Here is a 21,863-nt window from a genome sequence, read left to right as displayed (position 1 = left end):
CATAACCAATTTATTTCATTGCTAAATTTAGCAAGTTATATGGAACATTGCTCAAAATCTGCCATTTGGTATTAATCAAACTCCTGTTGTCTCCATTAATTGAAATATTTAAACTCAAGCCAAATGTGTGTAACATTCACAGCTGGAGCTTTATGTGAAAGTACATTCAGAGATCAAACTAGTGAGAACTTGAATTAGAGAGTTGAGGTGGTTAACAAAGTAAAAAATTTAAACAAACAAAGATAGCTTCCCCCCCTCAACTACCGTTTTAAAATTATGGGATTTAAAAATTTGAATAAAATGACATGGTTTTAATTATTCAGATGGGGTTAGTTTCTTTTCATTTAAGTTTATTTTATTCATTTTATGTTAAGCATAAGTATATTGTGATAATGCAGGGTTTTTCACTGTTCCAAAAACCTCCCTTGAAGGTGTTCGTAGAGCTGGGAAAGGGTCAAGTGAAACTGGAATTTGTAGTATGCCTAGCATTCAGCATAACTTTTTCAACTCTTCAAAGACCAGGTTTCCCATTTTTTATTTTCATTTGCATGTTATTGTTTGAAATGTATTACAGTGTAGAAGTCAGTGCCTTTTCGTTCTCCAGTACCAATATTATGCCACACAGCCTTTCCCAAGCCAGTCCTGAACAGATAGAAAGGGTTTGGAAGTACAAACAGAAAACAAAGGTAAGAAAACTAAAACGCATTTAAGTATCAAGGTTATATACCTATTGTAGTTCCTTATGACAATATATGATCTTGGTAACACAGACCCTATTTCTTTGTGCCTCAACTAGAGGTGTTTAGGTTTTCACCTTTATGGGTTAACTTGGTATTAGCTAGTTATCTTCATAACATCTGTACTCTCAGCATGAATTTAAATTCACGATCCTCAAAATTAATGGAAAAGTACAAAAGGAGTTATTCTGCCCAGTGTGCCTTTCTCTGAAAGGTGCAAAATAGTGCATCACTAAATAAAGAGTGGGAGGAAAGAGCTGCATCAGACACAGATTAATTTAGACTAGGATTTTCATTTTTGGAACCCATTCTTCACTTTCCTAGTAAATGAGAAATAGAGCTTATTTTAGAGTCAGGTTGCTGGTTTTCAAAGTGCCTAAAAAAGCATTGCCATCTCTCTGAGGGATTTAACACTCTCCTCCTGTGTCAGATTTCTACCCTGCAAGCTTCAGTGATAAAATTCTAAGCTTGCTCACAAAGCCATTCTCTTCTGCTCATCAGTTCTTCTGTACTGGCAGCTGGGCTACCTCAGGCGCTGGAGTCCAGGTAATGCATGGTATATACAAAAACCAAAAAAAACTATAATAATTTGCTTGTTCTTACATTTTTCCCTGCATTCTTCTCACTGCTTTTTCCAAAGTGAGGGAGGGCATCCTGCCCAGCTGGTCTACGTCAGCCTTACTTCTGGCAAGAGATGAACAAACAGCTGCTTTTGCAGCAAGTGAAGCTGCTTATGGATGAACAATTCTGCCTGTGTCTGAGCAGGGGTGACTCATGCCGGCTTTGTCACTGAGTGGCAAGAGCTTTGCAGGACTAAAAAAGAAAAAAAAAACCCCTCTTTAAATAACACATTAGCTCTATTGATAAAGAAATGTTTTGATGGCTTGACTTGTTTTTCACCACTTAAATGTTTGTTACAAGTAGGATACAGTCATTTGGATTAGCAAGAAAACCGTGAACCAGAGATATTTTACTTGCTGAAATCATGTTAAACACGTCATCAGGCAATAAAAAATTACTTGCATTTGGTATAACTGGAATAATTTTTTCCTCTCATTTAAAGTAAAATTTTGTTGGCACAAATAATAAAACTTCTTCAGCCAGTCTCTGGAAGGATTTGTTGCTGCAGTTTGAAAAATACAGCAGTAGTTAGACTGCAGCATTTCAGCAACAGATATCTAAGGCTGTTTATTTTTATGACTGATCACAATCTCACAAGTTCTGACATATGAAAACTCTTCTATCTTTGTGGTAGTTATTTGTAATTTTTTTTTTCCTTCCTAATGTTTTGGCAGCAATGGTTGGAAAGAATTACTAAAACATAGAAAGAGATAGTTAAAAAATATAATTCTCTTGTGTGAAAGAGCAAAACCAGAAAGCTTAAGAGAAACTGGAGACTTCTGCAAGACAAGATGATTCAGTTGCCTTTACCTGAGCCCCTACCCACGCAAAGAATTGCTTTTGTAAGGTGCCAAGAGCAGTGCTGAGTGAGAGGAAGGTGCATGGGGAACAATGGCTGTGGTCTTGCTGTCAGTTCCTTATTGCCAGGCAGACAGTCATTCATGCAGCAGCAGGGAGGAGTGTTAAATGGGGCATGTGTGTTTTGGCAGAACTGGGACTTCAGGTAGTATATTTGCAAGTTCTCGTCTGCATTTTAAGATTTTATAAGATAACATGGTAAAGGCAATTGCTGTGACTGTAGCTAAACATGATGGTTTCTGTTTTCCATGAAGGATTGGTTATGCTTGTTTCCCTTCTGTATATTTTGTTGATAATCAGGAGCATCCAGCTTTGGTGCAGGCATCATCTATGGAATCCTAGCCTGCACAGCAGCTATACCAGTGCTGCAGGTTTTATGTGAGGCTCATACAGTGTTGCTACTTTGTAAAAAATTATCTTAGCTGAAAATTATGTAAGAAAAAGCTGTGATGTTAAAATAAAAAGACAGTGCTTACAGCAGTGGATTGTTTTGGTTCACAATTTATGGGTTCTTGACAAACGGGTTTTCTCTGGTAAGGGGCCGTTAATTTAAATCTGTTCAGTTGTGAATCCTGAGGGGTAGTGTTAACCTAAATGAAGTTGAGTGGTCTTTTCCTCAGTGATTTCTGAATGACAGAAACAAAAATACAGCAGCTAGAGGGCAAGTGTATAAAGTTTATAACAAAGCACTAATATATAAAATAAACCCTTAAACCTCTGGCATAACTATGTCTCTTTGGGTCACAGCATTTTCAGAGAAGAATTTTATAGCAGGTGGTGCTGCCTCATGAGACATTCGCAATGCAGAATTAAACGACCTGGCTTGTTCTGCCCTGTCAACTCTCTGATTGGCCAACTGTCTGGAAGAAGCACTCTGTTGTTTTATGGATTGATATTTTACTGTATTTTGTGTATGTTAATAATGCTGCTTTTACTGGATGGATTTGGGTTTCTGAAGCATTCTTTTCATAAGACTTCATGGTTTTGGGTTTTTTTTGCCCCAAAAGTAGTAGTAAATAGAGTTCTCCTTTTATTGACAGACTGTTTGACCTTGCAAGTTATAACTGCTTGCAGTTATATCTTATGCCTCACCCCCTCCTGGGCTGGAGGAGAGTTGGTCATAGTGCATGAGTGACAGCTTTGGTCCAGTTCCCAGCCTGGTGCTAAAGCGTTACACAGAAGTTTTGCTCTGTTGAAGGCATTGGAGGCACTAATAATGTGTGATTCCTCTTTCCATTTCCAGGTTTTTTTTAACAAGATTGAAACCTGAAAATGTTATTACATTTGGTTTGTGCGGTCTTTGTTACTAGAGAGAGATTCTAGAAATTAAATTAATCTATCTGAATTAAATGACATGATACGACCATACCTTTTGTTCATCAGCGCTTTAGCGTTTTAAAAAAATCCAATAGCTATGAAGCTAGTTGCTTTTTTGACTTACTTGTTTTGATAAAGAAATTATTAGGAGTTATATCTCTTAGTATCCACTCAGCCTTACTAACTGTGCAGTGGTTTGCACTTTACCTGTGGGGATAATGAAATGTAGTTTGCCAAAACCAGTTACCTTTGCAGCCACAGCTTCCCCTGAACAAGTGAACTTCTTATCAGCACACATTGTACTAGCTTCAGTGACTTGCACTGAACTGGAGCTGAAATAAGCAGGGAGGATGATTTTGGTAGTCTGTCTTGCATCAGCAGGATTTTAATTGGCACATTGTAGCTATGGTGACTGGCATCCCATAAATACCAAAGATAGATTTTAATGTACAATCTTGTGCTTCAGAAGATTGATTCTTTTCCTAACTCTGCAATATAATGATGTGCAGTAATTCCTTGGTGCAGTCAAAGATACAGGGAAAGTCAGGCTGGTTTTTGTGGTGGGTTTCCCTGGTCTCTGTGGACTCCTAAAGATGAGGCCTAGTTGTACTGAGTATAAACAACTGTATATGCTGAGTGCCTTATAGATTGGTATTTAATACTCCATGGTCCTTGAAAGGTCGTTGCTTTTTGCTTTGGATATTGAATGTAAATGTGTATTAATTCAAGTCAGACTGTTTTCAGCAGTCACAAGCTCAGGACTTCATTATCTGCCTGAGCATTTTAGCCGAGTCTTTTTGTTGTTGACTCTTTTTTTTTTGGTTTTGACATGAGTTAGCTTTTGTGAGTCTAAAAAAATAATGCATAATCAAATGTATTAGCAGCTGTTAATACAAATTCTGCACTGATGTAGCACAGGGGAGTTTTATGTAGTGTCAGTAAAATGAAGCTGGACAAGCCACTTTGTTCCTTTTTATTAACTAGGAAGACTTCTCTGTTGCAGAGAATTTTAATATTTTCAATTTTACTAAAAGGCTTTCTGATAATTCTCTAGTTTTAATCTGAGTGGAATTAGTTCCTGTCATTCCTAAAAACATTGGCCATATGTCTGCGTTTTCTTGGTCTTTCATAATTTGTGTACTCGGATGACTTGTTGCGGGGTCTGATTCAATTTCTGTGGATGCTTTGACTGTTCAACTGGATTTTTTCAATAAAAACTGGATTTTACCCTCAGCTCAGAACCCTCCCTCTGATTTAAATAATACCAGCTGCTTGGCCTGGAAGAGCTGAAATCTATGACAACTTTACTCTTTCTAATACAGATATACTCTGCTGCTACAGCCTATGCTCTCTTGCTTACCAAACTGTTTTTGTTATGGCAGCTCCTTCGAATGACCATAGCAAAGCAAAGACTGGGAGATGATGAGGTTGGGGCTCGCCACTTTGCAGCACATGAACGGGAGGACCTTGTTCAACAGTTGGAGAAGGCTCGAGAACAGGTAATAGTTAAATGGGCATATAGTGTCATGTTTTACAGAGCTATTGTAGCAGCAAGTAAATAATTTCCTATTCTGTTTGAAGGGCTGGTACCTGATTGATGTTGGAAGTGGTGGTTAGAGTGAATTCCTAATCTCAGGAATTTTTTCTGTAGGTTATTGATTCTCCTTTTCTTTTTAATGTCCGGCAACAACTTGTAATAATTGAATATTGTCAATGAATGTCAGTGAAAGGTGCCCTTTAGTGTTACAAGTATTCAACACAGTGTCAGGTGGCTGATGTACCTCCTAAAGATACCCACTGAATCAAATTTTCTGTAGAAGTGTTGTTAGTATCTTCTTCCTCTACCTCCAAGCTATTTCTTCTCCTCTTCTGAAAAATTCTCACATTAGATCTATTTCCCCTTCCTCAAGCCTGTATGAATGCTCTTTACCATGCAGCATCAGACTTCTTCCCTAACACTGATACATAAATTTCTGGACAGATTTGCTGGTCTGTGTTCTCAGTTTTTCCTATAGTTATTCCTACCAATGTCAGTTCCAACCTGAACGAGCCATTCTGTGATCCAGGAATTTCTAGTTTTTCAGCCTTCCCTCAATTGCAGCACCACTGTACCTTACTGGAAAGGCTGTTGGTCTTCTTCCAGTGTGATCCCCCCTGCTAACTCTGTTACCAAGCTTGTGTTCTTTCTGTTCATCACCCAGCCTCTTTTAAATGGTCTCTTGTCCTTCCTGACTTACCCATGTTTTCTAGGGTGTGGATGGAGACTTCTATCAATGTAGATTTTTCTCACATTCAGTTTTATCTTCTTGGAAGTTTGAAGCTCTTTGTTCTTGAGTATCTTTCACACTATACTTCTTCACTCTTTGGCTTAATAGCAAAGCTCATCCTGTTGCCTCCGTGTTGGCTATTTTGTACTTTCTCAGTTCTTATTCTGTGGAACCTCATTGTTCAAGTCCCTGTTCATGATTAGTGTAAATTCCTATTTACAAGATTTTTGACAAGTTCTTACTCAGTTGACTTAATTCTTGGAGTCCTAGAAATTATATGATAAAGCCACCTTAATAATGTTCGTAGAGCAGAATTATATTAGGGATTGAGGTTTCTTCTGCTGTTACATTTTAATTATTTCCTACAAATTTTGTTAAAAAAATATAACTGGTAAAGTTATTTAACTCAAAATTAATGAAATATTACTGAAATTGAGTATAAATACCTGGGATTATGAGCTTTGAAAAGACTTTTGACTGTCCAAAATCAGTACTGTTCAAACATGTGCTTGTTGCTGTTTTCAGGCTGAGTCATGTTAGGTATTGTTTAAACTTACACTGATACAACTCTCCTTTCTTCTCAGATTGAGACGCTGAGATATGATCTTCAGGCTGCACTGGATGAGTTACAGGATGTGAAAGAGGAACGCTCTGTTTACCAAGACAAGTCTGACAGACTAAACCAAGAGTTGAATCATGTCTTAGGAGGGCATGAAAACCGCATCATTGACATAGATGCTCTATGTATGGAGAACAGGTGAGTGCATCACTGTTTCCTTAGAAGAATAGTCTGTTGTTGTAGTAGGAGTATCAGGAAGTCAGTCACAACAAAACTTTAAAGAAAATATATCCAAGAATGAAAGCTAAGAGGTTTTTGGTAATTTGTTTTGCCTGTTTTGTTTATACTGTAACTAAGCATTAAATAATATTGAGAAATCTAGGAAATTACCAATGTTGTATTTGGCTACAGAGATGCCAGGGATGTTCCCAAATAAAGCTAAGGAAAAGGAAAAAAGTGAAGACCTTTTTATTCCCATCACTATATGGCACCAAAAGTAATAATATTAAAAATTCGTGTATTCAGAAACTCCCAGTGTGCTGTAATGGACTAATACTGAATTGGAATCAGGGACTTTGAGTACCCTGAGTTAATATTACAGACATAATTTTCTCCACAGGGAGAGCTTGTCAGCATGGAGTGATTTGCCAACAAAAAGTTGCTGGTGAAATCACCCGTGTAGATATTCTTGCTGGTTTCTTGGGAAAATAATGTGTTTTATGGTCTCTACTAAGGATGACAGAGAGGAGTCACTGACAGAGCCATAGCAGGTATCTCCCTTAATGTCAACAATTACCTTAAAGTGAAATAGAACTTGTAAGACAGTTTCCATTCACAAAAATTTATGCTTTAGGCAAGAAAATGTACTACCAAAGGCATTACTTCTTCCCAGCAACTTCAGGGAGTTTTTTCTGTTTTATGTGGCCCACAGAGTTCTGTATCAATTAAAGCCCCCTGCTCCCCTGACAGTGATGTGAATTTTTTCTGTGAAATAATTCAGTTGTCACAAACCCTAATACAGCTGCAGTGTTACTACATGAAAGAAGATATCCTATAAACCCTTCATACATAAAAAAGGTATTTTCCTATTTGGAATTAACTGTCTCATCCAAGTGCATAAACTCTATTAGGAAGAACTGTACTGTTTCATTTAACTGTGTACCATTTTTCAACTATAGTGTTAAATTTTCTACTTTGTGATTGCTAATGAGAAGTGCCAAGTAAGTGATGGATATTGCAGTGCAAAAGTTCTGCATAGCTGAGTCTTGTGTTGACATATATACAAATCTTCATGTGTCCATCTCACAGACTTTCAAGTACAGAGGGCACACATAAACGTTCCTGACTATTTCCTCTAGACATAAATATATTCTTTTAACTTTCTTCCCCAGAAACCTGACAACCAATACAAAATAGTTGTGCAGCATGCTTGACAAATCTAACAGGAGGGCAGCCTCCTGTTCTGATGCAATTTGTTTCCCTGCTTAAAATTTTATGGGGTCAAGAACAGTAAGATTTTGTTATTTCATCCCTCACAGAACTGCAGAGGGAAAAGAACTCTCAGTAGTTCAAAGAGAGGACATGCCGAATAGTAAAGAAGACTGCTTGAGGCAGTATTTGAAGGTAACATGAAGTAAAGGATTACATTACTTTTTCAGGTATCTTCAAGAGAGATTAAAACAACTTCAAGAGGAAGTCAACCTTCTGAAGTCTAGTATTACTAAATATAAGGTAAGATCTTCTCAGTGTATCATCTAAACTGTGCTTCTTTGTTCATGGAAGCTACTGTTCATTTTCATGTTAAATGTGTTTGAAGAACAAATTTGTTCTTGCAAGAAAAATCCACCATTGACATTCTGACAATATTAGTATGTATACATATTACTTGCTCATTTTTCCTTGTAGGCTTCTTTGCTGAGGGTAGTACAAAGGAATACCTGTTAAGACTATTTTGAAAAATTAATGAAATACCTTTTTTAAGTTCTGTTGGGGAACTATTGCTCTGCTGGGGGCAGGTGATCAGCCTTCCAGCCAGCTGGTAGGTGAAAAGTAGCGGATCATGCAGTGGTGAATGACTGCAGCTGTGTTGCCATCAGAAAAAGATCTTGTCTCCCTGTTCCCTAGTGGCTGTGCTATTTCTTCATGTAGCTTCTTAATGGTCACTAAGCTTTCATTGTTCTTTTCCTGAGTTAAGGTATATGCTGTTTTACATAAAACCTTCAGGACCAATTTTTGCCCTTCCCAGAAGCTATGCACTTCTATTTCCTTCTGCAAGTGATTTTGGGGAGTGTGAGGGGAGGGCTGCTTGTCAGGCCATGAGAAGGCTAATCTTAGGATTGGCAATAGGACTTCTTCATTTAGGTCACTATAAAGTAGTCACAGCCCTGATTGTTTTTTGTGCATAAGCAAAGCTCCTCAAAGTACCAACTTCATTTCAGTGTCATTCCTGCTTGCAGCTTGGGTGTCTTGGAGTGTGAGTTAGTTTATTGGTGAGAACTGAGCATCTTGGTGGTCCAGTGGGTTTCACAGAACTGTAATTGAAAGAGCTGGACTTCTGCTGCAGGATCATTCTGTTTCTAATTCCTGAAAGTCAGTATTTGGTACTAAAAGGGCTTCTAGAAACTGTGGTAGAGGAGTTGGAACTTTCCGTTTGAAAACTATCCAAAGAAATGCTGAGAAAAGTCTGGTTTTGTTTCCAATTGGAGTTGTCTACAGGATGCTGCAGTATTTTCACTGGCAATCAGCAAATTATAAAAAAATAGGCAAGCCTTAAATATACATTGGGGGGGAGTGGGTGGGAGAGACTGCAGTAAAGTGATTATGATGAGACAGATGAGTCTTTGTACCATTACAAAGACTTTATGCTGGAGAATAATAATCTTTGAGAGTTACATCCCCATAGTTTACTATGGGTGTGTAAGGTCCAGGCCTTGCAGAGTTGCTCTGAGACGAAAATCCAAAGTTCCAGATTCTTTCCTCCTAATGACAGGATTTGTTGGCTACTGTTTTTCTAAATAAGTTATTTGTTGTTTCCCTAGAATGCACTAGAGAGACGAAAAAATTCAAAGACTCATAGTAGATCCAGCAGCAGTGCTCTGACTGGAGTCCTTTCTGCAAAGCAAGGTATTGCATAAATGCAGCATGGTGTTGCATATCTCACTGAATTCCTTTCGTCTAACCTCTTAATTTCAGTAACCCTTTCTTTACCAACCAAACCAAAAGCTCTCTTCTCATTCCCTGTTTATAACTATGTGCTAATTCCGTCCTCTTCTCAATTCACTTGACAATATAAAATTTGCCTCTGGATTACTGCTGCTTCTTTTGTTAATTCTTTTGCCATTCATTCTCTCCCCCATTAGTTTTATCAAATATTTCTTTACTCTCTAGACCCTGACAAATCACTTCTTTATTCATCTCTTTGCTCTGCTAACAATGGCAGTCACAATTCACATTCCAATGAAAAATAGACTTGGTGGTGGAGGAGGGGCACTAAGTCAGATTTTCTGCTACTGTTTGTGGAAGCTTTTACATTCAGATGTTTTACAAAAAAATCTTTATGTCCCATGTTTCTTCATGGGTAGCAAAATAGAATAATCTCTTTTCCGTGTTTCAAAGAAAATATCAAGATTAGGAAAGAAAGGGAATGAGAAAAATTTTAGGAGCAAACAGTATACCTTGCCACTCTACTGTTTAATTGTAGGTATATTTATACACAAGCACGAGACCAGTAGTAAGTGTCGTGGTAAGCTGAAACTCATTTTTCTGGTTTTGACTTGTCTTTTCTCTTCTTCTCCATGTACTTGCATACATGTACATATATATACACATATATTTATGTAAAGAAGCAGAGCCAGATTCTAGTTAAGAGATTTTAATGATACTAGTGAGCTTCCTGATTTGGCTCGAAGGTACAGACTTTGTGATGCAAAGGAAGAGTTCATGGGTAACTGTATTTTCACACCAGTCTTAAATAACCTGAAGGATATAATGGTTCTAAAAATTAATATAAAATATTCCTTCGAGGATTCGGTTTTAATGACCAGTTTTTACCAATTTGTAGGCCTGTAGAAGAAAGATTTTGTATCTTTCTGAACACAAAGGAATTTCCAAAAGCAGAGCCAAGTTAATGTAAGATTTGTCTGCCTATACTTGTTCTGGCTATTGCTGTGAATAACAATCAACTTGGAAAGCCACCATATTTATGCCAGCCAGAAATTACCGTTCTGATCTTTTGGCTTTTTTTTTTAATTGAAGGAAAAATACATGTATTCATTTAAGTGATTGGAATAGTTCCTTAATGCTAAGTAAATGTTTGTGCTGCATCTCTATGCATGAGAAGCCAAAACTCATTTGTGTTTTTAACATTATAGTCCAGGAGTTGTTGTCGGAGGATCATGGATGTAGCCTACCAGCCACACCACAATCCATTTCAGATCTCAAATCACTGGCCACTGCATTACTGGAAACCATCCATGAAAAAAACATGGTCATACAACACCAAAGGCAAACCAACAAGTAGGTGGCATGACTTCTAAGTAAAATATCAAGCTATGGGAAAGTTAGTTTGGGGAAATATTAAGGGAGATGGGGAAGGAAGATTCATTTTCACAGAAAATTCATCATTGTGGTTGAGTGGTGGATTCTTTAGTTTTAAAGACCAGATTTGTGATTCGAGAAAAAGTACATTTTCATCTTAAATTTTGGGGTTGCAGAGACCTGTCTGCCTCTGCTAGGCAAGGATTGGTTTGCTGCTCAGGTTATTACAAATTGTAATACCACAAAGCAGACTTATAGAGATCTGTAGGGACAGCTAAAGAGAAGCTTCTGGGAGGAAGGACACCCTTGAACTGGAGAGAAGATATGTGGTAATTGGTTGTCAATGTAGGAATTTTCTAATAAACACTGGTGGGGTTAGTAAGTGTTGCTCCAAGAAAAGAGTCTGAAAGGGTTAATGTAACATTTGACACATGTTCAGTGGCCTGTGTCATACACATGATACCTGTTGCTCCCATAGTTACTTTGCTAAAAGTTGAAGGAGATAAACACAGTTGGATTGCTACTATATGGGTTTTTTAAAAATCTGAACTGAACTTTGAAGGAGAATTTGTTTACTCTTAGCTGTTCTGCTCATCAGTAAAATTCTTTGTGGCTTGTACAGTTTCTATCATGTCAGAATATAAAAATTCTTGACACATTTTGTGACATTCTGATAGTATTGTCCTTATACAGTGTATAAAAATCAGAACTAGGAAGTGTTCCTTGATTTTGTGCTCAATTTCATCCCATCTCTTTTTTTTTTTGGTGGTGGTGGTGGTGGTTTTTTGTTCTTCGTTTTGTTTGGTGGTGGTTTGTTTTTTGTTTTTTTTTTTTTAAACCCTGAATCACTATTGGTAATCAGAAGTTATTCAGGCTTCTCAAAAGCACATCAGGATCAGCTGCCAGCAACAGCCAGACATCTTTCCTGAAAAGAAGTAGTACTGAAGTAAACTGTATCATACTAGAATGGATGTTTCACTTTGAAAATTGATAACTTAGATACTAGGCAGACTCCATTGCATAATTCTGAGTGATGTGGCAACAGAAGTAGATGAGCAGTTAATAGCCACTTTTAATACTTTTGAGACAACAAATGCCTAATCAGCTAAAGGGAGACTAAAGTGGTGAAAATATAGCTCAGATCTAACTGATCAGTCAATTCTAGTCCTGTGATGCAAGGGGAGTTGCTGCACAGAGCAGTGCTAAGGAAGGGCTAACACCTGCTTACTCCCTTCTTACTCCTAATGTAACATCAGAAGGAAAACATCCAGAAAACAGCTTTTGTTGTTCCAGGTATAACCACCAATCTTTGCTTTTTACATCCTGATACTATATCACTACCCAGTGTTTTATTTTGCATAATTTTTTCTTTTTTGCAAAGTTCTTAGTTTTGTATTTCTCTTTGGTGATATGCAGTCTCTTGCATCTCTCAAACATCATTGCAATGATTATTTTCTCATACTACTCTTCCTGCTTTCAGCTACTGAGTATGGGCTGTCTTGAGATAACCCACATGAGGAGATACAATTCTTATGTGTGCATGCCCAACTGGTCACATATAGCCGTCAGAGTAGAGATTGGATATATGCAAAAACTACTATTCTGTGGCCAACAGAATATCAGGTCTTAGAGGGAAGTGGCAGTCCATATCAGTCCAGAGTCAGGAATGTTCTCAGAACTGTAGTGTTATATTCAGTTCAGGATGGTTCAGGGGAAAATAAAAGAAAGCCTGATCAAGTTGAGTGAAGAGCCTCAAAGACATCCTCATTCTTTTTGTCACTTTTGGCTTTAGGTGGATAAAGAAGCTATTAAGGAGCTAGGAGGAATGGAAACCACTACAAGTGGAAACACCTAAGACATAAAAATTTAATGTGCAAAGGGGAGATGCAGGTAGGGCATCAAAGGAAAGCATTCTTTATTTGAGATGCAAATAAATAATGGCACTTATTTGCCATGTAAAAAGTTAGAAGTCTGCTGAAAAGTGAAAATGGGATACTGTCCACCTGTTGGAGAAGGTTAGATGTAAGAATACTGTCAGTGTACAAGTTAAACAGACAGGTTTATAAACTGGTATTAGTAGAAGAAGCATTCTTTCATTGAAGACATTTCTTCATTTAAAGTAGGAAGTTGAGAAGGATGTGAGGCTAGAGAGAATTGTAGTGACAAAAAGTTTTGCATAAATCACTAGGTAGCAGTCTTTCCCTGTGCAAAAGCCTATTTAGAGGACTGTCGTGGTTTAGGACAAATCTGGGAGAAAACCCCCAAATGGGGTCCCTCTGGGAAGCAAACCCAAACAGCCCCGCCCCCAACTGGTCAGGGAAAGAACTTCCTCGGAGAAAAGTGGAAAAAAGCTATTTATTTAGCAAACAAGGTGCCCACAAGCATAAAGAATGAATAATATGAAATAACATCTCTTGCCACTCTGAAGAGAGATGGCAAATTGAGAAAGTCCTTGCTGTGGGTGTAGCTTGGCTCACTCAGTCTCTTATCAGTTCCTCTGGTGCTGGAAAATGCCATCCTGGGCCCCAGTGGGCTGCAGGTGTGAGATCCAGGTGTCTCTCTGGGTTTTCAGTCCACAGCAGGTTTAAACAGTCCCAAGAAAAGAGAAAAAAAAGAAAAAAAAACAGTCCAGGGAACTTCTCTGCCTCAGCTAGCTAGAACTCACTGAAAGTACAGGAGATCTGTCCTGCTGTCTGTCCGTGCTGCAGACAGCACAGTTCAGGAGTGGAATGCGGAGCAGGGAGAGCTGTTCCTGCAAACAAACTGCACACTGCTGCTTCTCCCCCCTTCACTCTCAGAACCAGTCTTAAAGGTGCAGAACTTAATATAAAGCATAAGCAGAACAGACAGCTGGGGATACAAGCATCAAAAAGTAACCCCAGAACATTTATTCTTTCATTTATTCTTTCAGATTGCTGTTTGAAGAAAGTGAGATTTATTGGGTAAAGAACATGAGATTTTTGGGGTGGTTGTTTCATTTCATGGAGGAAATTCTGGATTTGATATTTGATGGGTGAATGACCTAGTAGTGATTCTCTCACTATCAGTAAATGAGATTTTTCAGACCATAAGAACTTACTTCCCCCATACAGTTAACCTGCTCTAAGGTCTAGACCTCTTTGGTAGCTTGCAGATTGAGAGTTGGCTGTATAAGTTTACAATAGCAGAATGGTGGGTTCACGTTCTGAATAACTGAAGCAATGACAAGACAATGGATTTTTTTTTAGCATGGATTGGGATTTGGATGTTCTGTTGAAGTTTACTTTCTGTTCTTACACTGTTGTTAAAAAAATCCATGTCCACTTGTTCTTGGAAAAGACACACTACTATTATTGCCACAGATAGAAGGAACTGTGGGAGTATGTGCCTAGGAACAAGTAGGCTAAATCTAGCCTTTATTTTTTATCCCCAGTTTTCAGAAAAAAAAAAAAAAAAAGTTGTTGAGGGAAAAAACAGATCATTTTTCCAACGTGGTTGGTAGCTACTAATGTTAAGTTCAAGTAAAGTCCTGTGTTTTTCTTCACAAGCCCATTAGCTTAATTTGAAAAGGCAGTTGTAAATTAATTCTCTAAGCAGTAACGTGTTGCAAAATTAAACAGTTACATAAATGCAAAAGCAAATGGTCCTAACTCTGCTTAGCAAATGGATAAACATCCCTTTTTATTCTACCAGTACTAAACCATTTATTAGATGTTCTTTTTGTGCAATTTGTTCCTGAAATTGCCAAGACTTGTGCAAGCTGGATCAGTGTAAAAGCTGCTTTGGTGGTTAGATATATTGCACTAATTTTAACATTTCTAACTTGGGCAAGTTCAGTCATGTCCAAAATTACAAAAAGGATTGTGTCAGTCTGTAACTTGAGTGCATGTTTCCATGCGATGTGTAGAGGCAGATACGGGATTGTGACAGACCCATTTACAGGCATTTAGGTGATGGTATCTCTAGGAGGGTGCATGACTTCTGTAGCAAGATCTAAATTATAATGATGTGTAGGGAGCTCAATGGCTGTAAGTCACCACAACTCCCTTCAGGAATAGCCATGTATGTTGGAAAGAATGAGAGAGCCAGAAAGAGGCTTCTGAAGTCAGGTGGGAGCATTGCTGCTGTTGCACAAACAACAGATTTCTGTAAAACCTTATCCTGGAGGGAGATTTAAACTAACTCCCCTGTTGTAGTAGGCACAGGACCAGAGAACAACAGAAATAGCTGTGATGTGATCCTTCTGTTTTAATTGAAGGATCTGGTTCACTGTGTCTAGAGATAAAAAAAGAGATTACTGACTTGGGTGCTACCAACCCATGCAGCCCCTTTAAAAATACCCAGCCAGGTAGGCAACCCAGGCCACCACAGCTCAGTCTTCCCACAGCATGTATGGAGGTGGCAAATCATCTGGAAGTCTCAGGGTAAAGAAGGAAATGTGAAAGACCCCATTGTGTTCAGAATAGCTGATGCATTTATCTGTCAAAAATTTATTGCTATAAGAACTGGCAGCTTTGTTTAGGGTTTATTTCTCCCATACCTGTCTTGGGATAATGTGGTTTTCTAAGCAAACTAGAATGATACTCATCACTGAATGTGTTTTGCTCTCTTCCTGAACGAAAGGAGTGGGGTTAAATATTGTCCTCTGTTGTTGCTAAGCATTCTGAGACACAAAATGACCTTTCTATATGAGAACCTGCAACAAAGGTTGAAAAAAACCCTCAGTGCTTCTTCTGAGGATTCAGTAGGTATTATCAGGATATATTCTCTCCAAAACCATTAGAAATAGTGTGGTACAACTGATAAATAAATTATAAAATTTAAGAGAAGCAAGAGAAAAGCAACTTTGTTGTTGTTACCTGAATAACAGGAGGAGTAGCAATAACTTACTACAGAGAGTTGAGTTTCCTTCTGTGGTAGGCTAGCTGGCAAAGGAGGACAACATCCTTCCCCTGTTTTCTGCCCTGTAACTACTGGTGAACTACTTACGAAAATAATAAGGATTAGAAGTGCTAAACTTCTGACTCCTTTGTGGTGACAATCATTAGCCAAATCAACATTGTTTTGTCAGTTCCCTGCCAGAACTACCATGATGTGGAAGAAGTCTTACCTCATGTCTCTCTGTTCCCCTCTAAGCCGGGGGAATTCCATGTTCTTTAGCTGACCCTTGGTGAGGCCTCAGGCGGGAAGGTGGGAATGAGCTCCCAGTGTGCAAGGTGGAGTTTCCTGAAAGCTGCTCTGTGCCTTTTGCTGTCAGCTGTTGTGTTGTACTGCAGAGCCTAATTGCTGGATGTCAGGGTTATGAAAATAGTGTTATTAAGGCTGAGTTTCTCATACCAGATGGAAGCATTCTGAAAGTGCAATCTAGAATTGAATAATTTTGCTTTTAATTGGAGAAGACAGTAATAGATCCATCATAACCTTTTTAACCAACTGAAATACTGAGTTTCAATGGAGGAACAAACATAACTGCTTTGTCTTTTCTCCTCTGCTTTTGAATGTGATGGACTGTTCTTTTTAGTTGACACACACTCCTTTACCTCTCAGTGCTTTCTTTCATGTTTATTATAAGCTTTCTCTTTCTGTTTTACATTCTGTCTCTCATCTTGATATTTTTGTAATCTGTAAAATACTTATAGGCTTTTATTGTGTCATTGCAAAGCCCTCACAATAGAGATTTTGAAAATGCTTAGTCCTTGTTAATCAATTTTTCTAGCCCCTTTGATATTTGCTGGGTGTGCTATTCTTCATGTCCTTCCCAGAACCTGCCATCTTGTCAGTAATGACATTCCCAGTGTGCTCAAATGTCTGCACATAAAGCCCTTGCTGAGGAGCTCTCAGTGCAGTATTACACAGCTCTGCTATGCATGGGAAGATACTATTGCCTTGCTGGGGTGGGATATGCTGCTTCTCAGCATTCAGTTCAAATTTAACTGACTTATCCTGTTGCTGTAATTTGATGAGTAAAACTTGCTGTCCATAATCTCTGCTGTCATGTTTAGAATTGCTGCCTTGTCTAGGTTTATCGGTCTAGTGAGTATTGTTTGGGATTTATTTAAAGATTTTGACTCTAGCAGACTTGCTGTGCCAGTGAAACACTTGCAAAAATTCATTGGAGAAATGAGCCTTCTTTGCAAGATAGAAATCTCTCATTTGATCTGGGGGGAGAGAATTAAGACTAAAAGTTAAATCCTGCAGGAGAGCTAACTGCAAATAGTACTTGTGTATGGAGTCAGATACAAAAGAAGACATGACCTGAGAAATACAGTGAGTGCTGAGTGGGTGATAAAGGCACTAAAGAGCTTGAAGCTTTTTAGTAAAGTAGAAAGCAGTTCAATGCTAAAAAAAAAGTGTAATAGAAAAAATATTCCTAGCCATTTTAAGCAATCTTGGTGACAGAGAAAACTCCCTGAATAAAGGACTAGCAAAAATTGTATCTTGGAACTTTAAAGTGAATCTAGATGCTGTCTTGAGTTTTCCATATTTTGTCTGTGTAGCTTTTACCTTCTGGTTTTAGCCATAAAGAAAATAAAGTGACATTTGCAGGCAAGAAGATAGAAATATTGTGAGTTGCTTTTCTTTTTCTTTACTGCAAAGATTGAATGTCCAGTATATCCTAGGCCTTTTCCTTTTTTAAAAGCATGGTATACATTAGATGAATATATTTAATTTTTCTATTAACTCTGGGAGAGGTTGTCCATTACCTTTAGTGAAAAGAGATGACTGTATACAGGTTTACTGCACTAGATAAGTAGCAATTTAAAAATTCAACTGTAGTCATATAAGTAATTGGGCTTTAGTTACCTTGATATAACAACTATTCTTTTCCCATAGAATTCTAGGTAATCGAGTGGCAGAACTAGAAAAGAAATTAAGAACTTTGGAAATCGCTGGCTTGTGGAGTCTTCCAGGTTAGTAAAATTTCAAGTGAACAGCTTGCATTGCTTCATTTTCAAGGGTATGTTTGCATTTAAGAGAAGTTGGGCCATAATTTTTTAAAGTTACAGTTATTTTGTGAATGTTCTATTCAGCGCATTTGCAAAATTAAAAATGTCTATTAATGATAATGATAAGCAAAAATCACTAGACTTTGTAAACTCTTAAGTCAAATATGTATTGAAAATAACATGAAAAGTGCTTAAAAAAAGTTTAAATATTGAAGAAATCAAATTATTTCCATAGACAGCAGGCAAAAGAAAAGTGATCTATTTTATTTAAGCATTGCATAAAATGATACACAGGTTATTAGTCATTATGTTTGTCAATCAATTTTATTTATTAATTTTGTACTTCTTATAACCATTTTTAACTGGTTTTTACTTTATTTTTACCGTTTTTAAATGCTTTTCTGTAGAATCATAAACTTCTAGAAAATGGAAATGTAAATTGTCCTAAATTTTCTAGTCTATCTCTCCAGAACAGGCTTATTCCCTATAGAGCCTTAAGATTGTATTTGGTTTTAAATTACTCAAGTAATGGGAGATTAATCTGCTTCCTAATAGACATCATTGTTAGGAAAATGTGCAATATTTAATTTACATTTACTTTTTTGCTTCTTTTCTTCCCATTGCACCTAATTGTGTCTTCTGTAACCACTGTAAATTATGCTACTTTGTTCGTGGTGTTTGCACCATTAGGCTTTGTTGTTTACAGATTCCTATCAGTGCTAGTAAGAGTGGGAAAGTGGTTTGGGCTTCTGGTGTTTTGGCTCTGTTTTTTCTATCTAACCTGTATGTCTAGAAGAAAACATTTGACAGAGCTGAAGAGCCCTTGTAACAAACCTATGCTGATGTGGTGTGTCTCTGCTTCAGCTTGCCTGTTTGGGCTTTCTCAGTCCTGCTTGACTCTTTCCAGAACTAGAGGTCTAAATCTGCTCCCCTGTATTTGTCCACAGTTAGTCACTAACACATGTAGTGTACTTAGTGCATTTGTGCCTCCCCACATTCTCCAAGAGATGAAGGTGAAATGTTTGTTTAAGACCTTGCTAATGCAGTTTAGTACATTACTACAAACATGTCTCTCAAACTCACCAGTTCAAGGTACTGTAGGGTTTGTTTTGGTTTGCTTTTTAAAACTAGTGTTCCATAAAGTTTTTACACTAATAAATTTAGCACTTCTCATGTTTGCAAAACATATTTTAAAAAATGGAAGTGGGAACTTCTTGCACCGTATTGACCTGTACAATAACAACTGTCTCTTTCCTTCCTTTCCTTTGCTGCCTGAAGGCCTGAGCTACAATGTCTCAGTGGGATTTGGGAGTAGGTTCTGCTTAAAGTATTTTTTTAGTAACTGATCCTAGCAGTATGTTAAATATTGTCATTGCATGTAAATAAATGGAAATGTTATCTGAACATTTTTATTTCCAGCAGATTAAGATGTTCAGTCAAATAAGTTAGATGACCACAGGAGAAATAGAAGCTGCTCTGCATGAAAACACATTTGTGTTAAGGAAAATAGTAAGAAGGGATGATTTTAAATATTTTAAAGGAATTTTACACTGGATTGTGAGTTTTGTTGAGCCCTTAGGTTTTGTTGATTTTTTGCTTGCCTTTTAAATAAGGAGTGCACTTTTGTTTCCAAGTGCACTCAAATCCTGAAGTGGTCAAAAAGAGCATTGCAACACCTGATGGGTCACCAGTTTTCAGAGCGTGTAAAGCTTCCACTCCATAAAACAGCAGTGTGTAACAATTAGTGTGGGAATATCACAATGGATTCTGCAGCTGAATGTTGGCTTGGGTGAGGAGCAGAACATGGAGAGTATCTCATCTAGTCAGTCTTAAATCCAGACTAAAAAATTATTATTTGGTCATGAGTGGAATTTTTTGTCATTGGAAAAAAAATGCCGATAAAAGCTGATGTTCATTCTTGCACTGAAAGAAATGCACATTACAAATTGCAGGATTTTAATCTGAACGTAATGTTCTTACTTAGTCATCGTTGTTTATATAACATTTATAACATACACTGTCACCATAATAATATCTTCCAAATGCTGTTAATATGCTTGATCCTATTAAAAAAGATCTTGAATGCCTCTGGTTTTTTGCTGGGTGACATATTTGTCATCTGCTTTTTGAGAAAGCTGTGAATGAACTAGGGGAAGCTAATCAACAGGAGGTGCATATTTAATTTCTGAGAAGGTAAAATTTTATTCCATGTGGAAGTTCTGCCAACCAGACTTTATATTGCCCTGCTTAGAAAATGGGCTTTTGTTAAAGGAATCTCTTGTGAGGTTTATTTTCATTGCTGAAAAGAAAGTAAGTTTAGGCATAGACTTGGCTTTGATTTTTGTTTTATGATTCTGCTTCCCTTGAGAAGGAAGCAGAGAATGTAATGTTTGCAGAAGCATTTAATTCTTTGCTTTGTCTTGGCTACATTGTGGTTGAAATATGCAAGCAAATAAGTTAAATGTATTAAATAACAGCACATAATAAACACCATCTTATTCTTTCTCAATCTGATGTCACTAGACATTCAGATAGATAATTCTGTATTTTTTTCAGTCTATCATTTCCTGAAATTCCAGATTTCCAGATGAAAAAAAAAAAAGTCTAAGAAAGAGCCAACCATGACTCAGCCTTTTTCTGTGTGGGATGATAAGGGAGTTTCAGTGCTGCCTCTTGCCCTGCAGTAATCAGCACGGAGCAGAGGCAGGGTAGAATTAAAGGGCTCTGCAGCTGCTGTGGCTGTAGCCAGTTACAGTGGCATAGGGTGCAGCAGAGGTTATAATAAAATACCCAACCCTTGAGAAGAAAATGAAAACTTTACTACTAGTGAAAACTTATATGTATTTTGAGATCTGTATACTTTTCACTATAGTCCTTGAAAAATTCTTTAGAGGAACATGAAGCTATAGAAGTTATGAAATTGAGCTTACACAGCAGCTAGTTGAAATTCTTTGTGTGTAATCCAACTTCAGATCATGATTCACAGAAGGTAGTGCAGCAGTACCCCTATGTGCCTCCTTCATGAATGGCTGTGAATCGCTGTTAATAAATAAATATTCATCAGCCTCTTTGGGCCTCATCTATTGTTAAGATGTGTGGATACTGAGCTTAGCTTTATTTTCTATAACCAGGCTGGTTTTCAGAGAAAACCGTGAAAGTAGATGTGTTTACTGTGTAAATGCTGGCTGGAAGTCAAGAAGTATCTTTTGTGAAGCTTGTCTTGCAATCTTCAGGGACTTCAGCTCAGGCTTTACTTTTTTTATTAAATAAATTAAAAAGCCTCTGCTTTCTATTTTCGTATTAAAACCTCTACACATTTTTTTTAAAATTCATCATGTTTTTACTTCCTCCATTGGATTCTTTTGTATCTTTTTGGATATGTGTCTGCTTCTGACTGTGTGTGAATATCTGTTGGGTATTTTCATACCACAAGTTCCCTGTATGATTTGGTTCTTCCAACACAAAATTCCTTCACTATTACAGGAAAGTACATTCATGTAGGAGCTCTTGCATTTTGAAATATTGATTGGATTTGTTTTGCCTTTTTTTATGTTTATAATTAATTTTGTCTTACAGTGGAAGAGTTGTCCTCTTTGCTGTTAGTTGATGCTGTTTTTTATTACTGAGTCTGGTGAAGGCAGAATTCTGATGCATTCTTGACAGGGGGATCAAATTTTTAAAAGATCCATGCTTCAAAAGCATTAATTGCATTCATATTGCTACAGTTTATTGCATGGCAAGGATAAAAAGATCATTGCTGCCTTCACAATCAAGGTATTTGTAACCAGTGCCCTTAAAAGGAATTAGGGATTGGAGTTGTCCAGTTGGACTCCATGGGAACAGCATGACTTTCATTATTCCTTAGTATGCACCAGAACTTTCTCAGAGGTGGATTTATTCCAGGTATCTCCTGAGCTGGTGTTCTCTTGAAAGTCTTTGTCTTGGATGGGTGATTAGATTTAGGATGTTGCCTTAAGGTGAAACGTACAAACAGATTTAGAGGGGCGAAGTGGTTGTTACATAAATGTCGGTTCTCATGGAG

The 21,863-nt window shown here is 37.5% G+C and overlaps 1 protein-coding gene across 3 annotated transcripts in view; it reads left to right on the top strand.

Moving 5' to 3' along the window:
• The window catches only part of CCDC149 (coiled-coil domain containing 149), a 51,938-nt gene that overhangs the window by 20,485 nt on the left and 9,590 nt on the right, over positions 1 to 21,863 (top strand). For all 3 annotated transcript variants that reach the window (XM_083862402.1, XM_083862401.1, XM_083862403.1), the window contains exons 5-10: positions 4,916 to 5,032; positions 6,385 to 6,557; positions 8,018 to 8,090; positions 9,398 to 9,482; positions 10,730 to 10,874; positions 17,709 to 17,785. In XM_083862402.1, the coding sequence (XP_083718528.1) occupies positions 4,916 to 5,032; positions 6,385 to 6,557; positions 8,018 to 8,090; positions 9,398 to 9,482; positions 10,730 to 10,874; positions 17,709 to 17,785 (670 nt within the window). The remainder of the gene's footprint in view (positions 1 to 4,915; positions 5,033 to 6,384; positions 6,558 to 8,017; positions 8,091 to 9,397; positions 9,483 to 10,729; positions 10,875 to 17,708; positions 17,786 to 21,863) is intronic.

Source organism: Zosterops lateralis, assembly GCF_965231275.1.
Source record: "Zosterops lateralis genome assembly, chromosome: 5".
NCBI classification, from domain to species: Eukaryota; Metazoa; Chordata; class Aves; order Passeriformes; family Zosteropidae; genus Zosterops; species Zosterops lateralis.
This window is presented reverse-complemented; position numbering and strand designations above follow the sequence as displayed.